A 6,491-nucleotide genomic window follows, 5' to 3' on the forward strand; every position below is an offset into this window, starting at 1 on the left:
CCACTGCCACTCATCCTCGATGTAAATGACTTGGGGCAATCCATGATGTGGCCAGTGACTCCATGACCCTCCTGTCGTGGCCCTGGGGACACAGTTTGGCTCCATCAATGCCCATTGTTGGCTTGTGGGGAACCCGTGGAGGCAAAGCCACGGGACTGGGGACAAACATGGACACAAAGACTTGGGGAGGACTCATGATGTGGCCAAGGGCTACCACAGCCCTTCTGTGGTGGCCATGGGGATGTGGCTTGGCCTTTTTGATGCCCATCAAAGACTTGGGAAAGGTCCATGGCTTGGCCAATGGCTACTACAGTCCTTCTGTGGTGGCCACAGAGAGGTGGGTTGGCCCTGCTGGTGTCCACTGTCAACACAAAGACCTGGGGAGATCCCATGAAGTGGCCAGTGGCTACCACAGCCCTTTAATGGTGGCCATGGGGACGTAGTTTGGTCCCATTGTATCACAAAGATTTAGAGAGGTCCCAGGGTGGGGCCAACGGCTACCGAGGCCCTTCGGTGGTGGCCACGTGCCCACGGTTGGCACCCACCATTCAGTCAGTGAGATGCCACGTGGGCAAACGGTGAGGAAGTGTGTGTGGGGGGGTAATTTTTAGGGAGAAAAATCGCAGTAACGGCACAAAAAATGTCCTTAAAACCCGCGTGTTGATTTCCACCACCTGCTGGTGCCATGGAGTCCATTCACCGTCCCCCCTCCACGCTCTGGGGGGGGAAGGGGGCCATGTCACCGGGAGGGGACAAGCCGGACGGACCCCGTGTCCCCCTGTCTGTCCATCCAGGGCATCGAATCCATGGCTGGGGTGGGGTCAAAGTCTTCCAGGTTCCTCCTGGGGGTCCTCAAACAGCCCCAGGGGCACAGGAGAAGCCCCAAAACCCACCCTCGGGGCCAGTTTGGGGGTGACAGGGACCCCCACCCGGGGACATCCTCACACCGTGTGAGTGGGGCCGGCACCCGCAGCCCCAGCACCCGCACCCTCGGTTCCTGGCCATGTTGCCATCCCAGCTTCAGGCGGTGGTGGCGCTGGAGGTGGTGGCGGTGGCGGCGGTGGCCCAGGTGGTGGCCCTGGTGGTGGCCCGGGGTGGGTGGCAGCGGCATGACGCTCGAGGAGGGTGCGGTGGGAAAAGCCCTTGGTGCAGAGGCGGCACTGGAAGCGCTCGGGTCGGTGCGTGCGCATGTGGACGTTGAGGGAGCTCTTCTGGGTGAAGCGTTTGCAGCAGACGCCGCACTGGAAGGCGCGGACGCCCGTGTGGGTCACCATGTGCTTCAGCAGGTAGTCCCGGAGGGAGAAGGAACGCCAGCAGATGGAGCACTGGTGGGGCTTCTCACCTGCAGAGAGACAGCCGTGGGTCAACACGGATCAATACAGGTCAACATGGATGGACACAGATCAACTGGGAGCATCACAGGTTGACATGGGTCAACATGGAGCAATGTGGGTCAACGTGGAGCAACACAGGTTGACATGGGTCAACGTGGATCAACAGGGAGCATCACAGGTTGACATGGGTCAACGTGGAGCAACACAGGTTGACATGGGTCAACATGGATCAGTACAGGTCAACATGGAGCAATGTGGGTCAACATGGAGCCACATGGAGCAACATAGCTTGACATGGGTCAACATGGAGCAATGTGGGTCAACATGGAGCCACATGGAGCAACATAGCTTGACATGGGTCAACATGGATCAATAAAGGTCAACATGGATCAATAAAGGTCAACACGGACCAACGTGGATCAATATGGAGCAATGTGGATCAACATGGAGCAACATAGCTTGGCATAGGTCAACATGGATCAGTACAGGTCAACATAGACCAACACGGGTCAACATGGATCAGTACAGGTCAACGTGGGTCAACATGGAGCAACGTGGGTCAACATGGAGTGATGTGGGTCAACATGGAGTCACATGGAGCAACATAGTTTGACATGGGTCAGCATGGATCAGTACAGGTCAACGTGGAGCAATGTGGGTCAACATGGAGCCACGTAGCTTGACATAGGTCAACATGGATCAGTACAGGTCAACATGGAGCAATGTGGGTCAACATGGAGCCACGTAGCTTGACATAGGTCAACATGGATCAGTACAGGTCAACATGGAGCAATGTGGGTCAACATGGAGCCACGTAGCTTGACATAGGTCAACATGGATCAGTACAGGTCAACATGGAGCAATGTGGGTCAACATGGAGCCACGTAGCTTGACATAGGTCAACATGGATCAGTACAGGTCAACATGGAGCAATGTGGGTCAACATGGAGCCACGTAGCTTGACATAGGTCAACATGGATCAGTACAGGTCAACATGGAGCAATGTGGGTCAACATGGAGCCACGTAGCTTGACATAGGTCAACATGGATCAGTACAGGTCAACATGGAGCAATGTGGGTCAACATGGAGCCACGTAGCTTGACATAGGTCAACATGGATCAGTACAGGTCAACATGGAGCAATGTGGGTCAACATGGAGCCACGTAGCTTGACATAGGTCAACATGGATCAGTACAGGTCAACATGGAGCAACGTGGGTCAACGCAGATCAGTACAGGTCAACACGGACCAATGTGGGTCAACATGGAGCAGCACAGGTTGATATGGGTCAACATGGATCAATAAAGGTCAAAGTGGACCAGTGTGGGTCAACATGGAGCAACACGGTGTAACACAGAGCATCACGGGTCAACATGGTTCCACAGGTGAACGTGGGTCAACATGGGTCACAGCAGATCAACACAGGTCAACATGGAGTAACACAGCTCAACATGGGTCAACACAGGTCAAGAACGGCTCAACATGGGTCACCTCAGAGTGATATGGGACAACACAGATCAACACAGGTGTACATGGGTCAAACTGGAGTGATATGGGTCAACATGGAGCAACATAGCTTGACGTGGGTCAGCACAGGTCTACATGGGTCAACACAGACTGACATGGGTCACCACATAGTGACACAGGTCAACATGAGTCAACACGGAGTGATGATCACCATGGAGCAACGTGTGTCAACATGGAGCAACACAGAGGAACGTGTGTCAACATGGACTGGCATGGAGGGACACGGGTCACCCAGGTCAACACTTGATGGACGTGGGTCAACACAGAGTGACGTGGGTCAACCCTGATCACATGGAGTCATGTCATGGACCAACACAGAGGAACACGTGTCAACGTAGATTGACATGGAGTGACACGGGTCAACACTTGATGGACACGGGTCAACACAGAGTGATGTGGGTCAACCCTGATCACATGGAGTCACGTCACGGACCAGCACAGAGGAACATGTGTCAACATGGATTGACATGGAGTGACACGGGTCAACAGACTGACATGGGTCAATCCTGACCACATGGAGCAACGTGTGTCAACATGGACCGACACAGGAACATGTGTCAACATGGATTGACATGGGTCAACACTTGATGGACATGGGTCAGCACAGAGTGACACAGGTTAACCCTGATGACATGGAGTCATGTCACGGACCGACACAGAGGAACATGTGTCAACATGGATTGACGTGGAGTGACACGGGTCAACACAGAATGACGTGGGTCAATCCTGATCACATGGAGTCACGTCACGGATCGACACAGAAGAACATGTGTCAACACGGACTGACATAGAGCGACACGGCTCCCTGTCCCTCTCCACATCACCATCCCCATCCCCACGTGTCCCCACTCCCACATCCCCCAACATCTTCCCGTCCCCTCAAGGGACCCACGTGAGCCCCGTCACGCGTGTCCCCTCCGTGTCCCCTCACCGGAGTGGATGAACATGTGTTTGGTGTAGTTCTTGCGGGAGCTGAAGGTCTTCTGGCAGTGCCCGCATTGGTAGGAGGGCTCGGGACACCGCGAGGGACCGGCCTGGGCCACCTCGGGGACAGAGGGGACACCACCCTCCGCACCCCCCTCGTAGAGCGGTGGTGGTGGTGGCACGAAGCCACCCGGTGTCACCTTGGCCCCGAACGTCGCCACCCGCCCCGGTGTCTCCAAACCGCCCGCGTCCTCCCCGGGCCAGGGGGGCAGGAAGGTGTCGGCGAAGACGTCCCCGAAAAAGGGTGGCTCCTCGGTGACGAAGGAGGGGGCGGCGAAGCCTTCATCCCCAGCAGCCGCGGTGGCCGTCCCCTCCTCCTCCTCTTCCTCCTCCTCTTCTTCTTCTTCCTCCTTCACCGGCAGCTGGAGCCGCAGCGGTTGCCGTTGTTTCCGGCTGTGGCAAGTGGGCGCCGGGTCCAGTTGGCCAAAACGGAGGTCGGGCTCCGGCGGTGGCTTGGGACGGGCGTCAGGTGGGGTGGGGTCTGGGCGTGGCCAGGGCGGGGCAGGGGCGTGGTCCGGGCGTGGCCGGGGCGTGGCCGGTGGTAGGACTTTGGGTCCCCGGCTCTGGGAGATGATCTGGGTGCACTCGTCGATGACGGTTTTGATCTGGAGGATGGAGGCGGCGGTGAGGATCTGGAGAGCTTCCGACTGGGCCACCACCAGGCACCCGCTGTACATGAACTCCACCAGTTGGCGCACGGCCCCGCTGGGGACAACCGGGGGCACCTCGATGGCCGAGTGCCCCAAAAGGAGCTTGTCGTGGAAGAAAGGGCTGCCGGCGGCCAGGACGCAGCGGTGGGCGCGGAGGGTGGCCTCGCGGATCCGGACGGTGACGTCGCAGAAGTGGCCGCCCAACCGTTGGCCATTGAGGGTCTCCAAGAGGGAACGGCTGAAGTTCTGGAGATGGATGTAATGGACGGCTTCCGCCATGGTGGTGGCCACCACTGGCCGCTGGGGGCCACCGCGAGGGCTGAAGACACCTGAGGGAGGAGCATGAGAGGTCGGGGACGTCGTATGGGGTGTCACCAGGGATTGGGGACATCAACGCGGTATGGAGATGCCACCAGGGCATCACCGGGGACACCGGTGAGGACATCTCCGGGGGGTAAAGGACAGGGACAGGCAGGAGAAGCCATGAGGGTGTCACCAGGACATCCAGGGAGGACATCAAGAGGGGGAGTTGAGGACACAGCTGGGGACATCAGCATGGTCTGGAGATGCCAGCAGGGTGTCACCAGGGGTTGGAGACACCTTATGGGATGTCACCAAGGGCTGGAGAAACCCTTTGTGATGTCACCAAGGGATGAGGACCCCCTGTGTGATGTCACCAGGGTTGAGGACACCCACTGTGATGTCACCAAGGGATGAGGACCCCCTGTGTGACATCACCAAGGGTTGGGGACACCTTATGGGATGTCACCAAGGGCTTGGGGATACCAATGGTGATGTCACCACGGATTGGGGACACCCACTGTGACGTCACCAAGGGATGAGGACACCCTGTGTGATGTCACCAGGGGTTGGGGACACCCAATGTGATGTCACCAGGGGTTGGGGACACCCTTTGTGATGTCACCACGGGTTGGGGACACTCACTGTCATGTCACCATGGGCTGGGGACACCCTGTGTGATGTCACCATGGGCTGGGGACACCTCATGGGATGTCACCAAGGGCTGGGCACACCCAATGTGATGTCACCAGGGGTTGGGGACACCCTGTGTCACGTCACCAAGGGTTGGGGACACCTTATGGGATGTCACCAAGGGCAGAGGACACCCACTGTGACATCACCAAGGGTTGGGGACACCCTGTGTGACATCACCATGGGCTGGGGACACCCACTGTGATGTCACCAAGGGTTGGGGATACCTCAGGTGACATCACAAGGGCTTGGGGACACCTTATGGGATGTCACCAAGAGCTGAGGACACCCTGTGTGATGTCACCAGGGGTTGGGGCCCCCAGCTGTGATGTCACCAGGGTTGGGGACACCCACTGTGATGTCACCAAGGGATGAGGACCCCCTGTGTGATGTCACCAGGGTTGGGGACACCACAGGTGACATCACGAGGGGTTGGGGACACCATACGGGATGTCACCATGGGCTGGGGAAACCCTTTGTGATGTCACCAGGGGTTGGGGACACCCACTGTGATGTCACCAGGGTTGGGGACACCCACTGTGACATCACCAAGGGTTGGGGACACCTTATGGGATGTCACCAAGGGCTGGGGACACCCTGTGTGATGTCACCAAGGACACCCAATGTGATGTCACCAGGGGTTGGGGACACCCTGTGTGATGTCACCAAGGGTTGAGGACACCCAATGTGATGTCACCAGGGGTTGGGGACACCCTGTGTGATGTCACCATGGGTTGAGGACACCTCAGGTGACATCACGCGGGGTTGGGGACACCCTTTATGATGTCCCCAGGGGTTGGGGACACCCTTTGTGACGTCACCGCGGGGTTGGCGACAGGCAGGTGGGGCGGAGAAGCCACCAGGGGTTGGGGACACCTCGTGTGACGTCAGCGGGTGGCAGCGCCGATGACGTCATTGGGGGGCCTAGAGGGCCTGGCGACACCCGGGGGACACCCCCACCCCCCCACACCCCTCCCCCAGGGGACACACGGGACACCCCTC

The 6,491-nt window shown here is 58.2% G+C and overlaps 1 protein-coding gene across 1 annotated transcript; it reads right to left on the reverse strand.

Moving 5' to 3' along the window:
- On the reverse strand, positions 1-5,168 carry ZBTB45 (zinc finger and BTB domain containing 45). Its single transcript, XM_014954035.1, has 2 exons — positions 3,794-5,168; positions 1-1,342 (listed from the first exon to the last, which is right to left on the reverse strand). The coding sequence occupies exons 1-2, from the start codon at positions 4,773-4,775 to the stop codon at positions 942-944; spliced, it is 1,383 nt and encodes a 460-aa protein (XP_014809521.1). The 5' UTR covers positions 4,776-5,168; the 3' UTR covers positions 1-941.
- Between the last annotated feature and the right edge of the window lie 1,323 nt (positions 5,169-6,491).

Source organism: Calidris pugnax, unplaced genomic scaffold (genome assembly GCF_001431845.1).
Source record: "Calidris pugnax isolate Ruff unplaced genomic scaffold, ASM143184v1 scaffold278, whole genome shotgun sequence".
In the NCBI taxonomy this organism is placed as follows: Eukaryota; Metazoa; Chordata; class Aves; order Charadriiformes; family Scolopacidae; genus Calidris; species Calidris pugnax.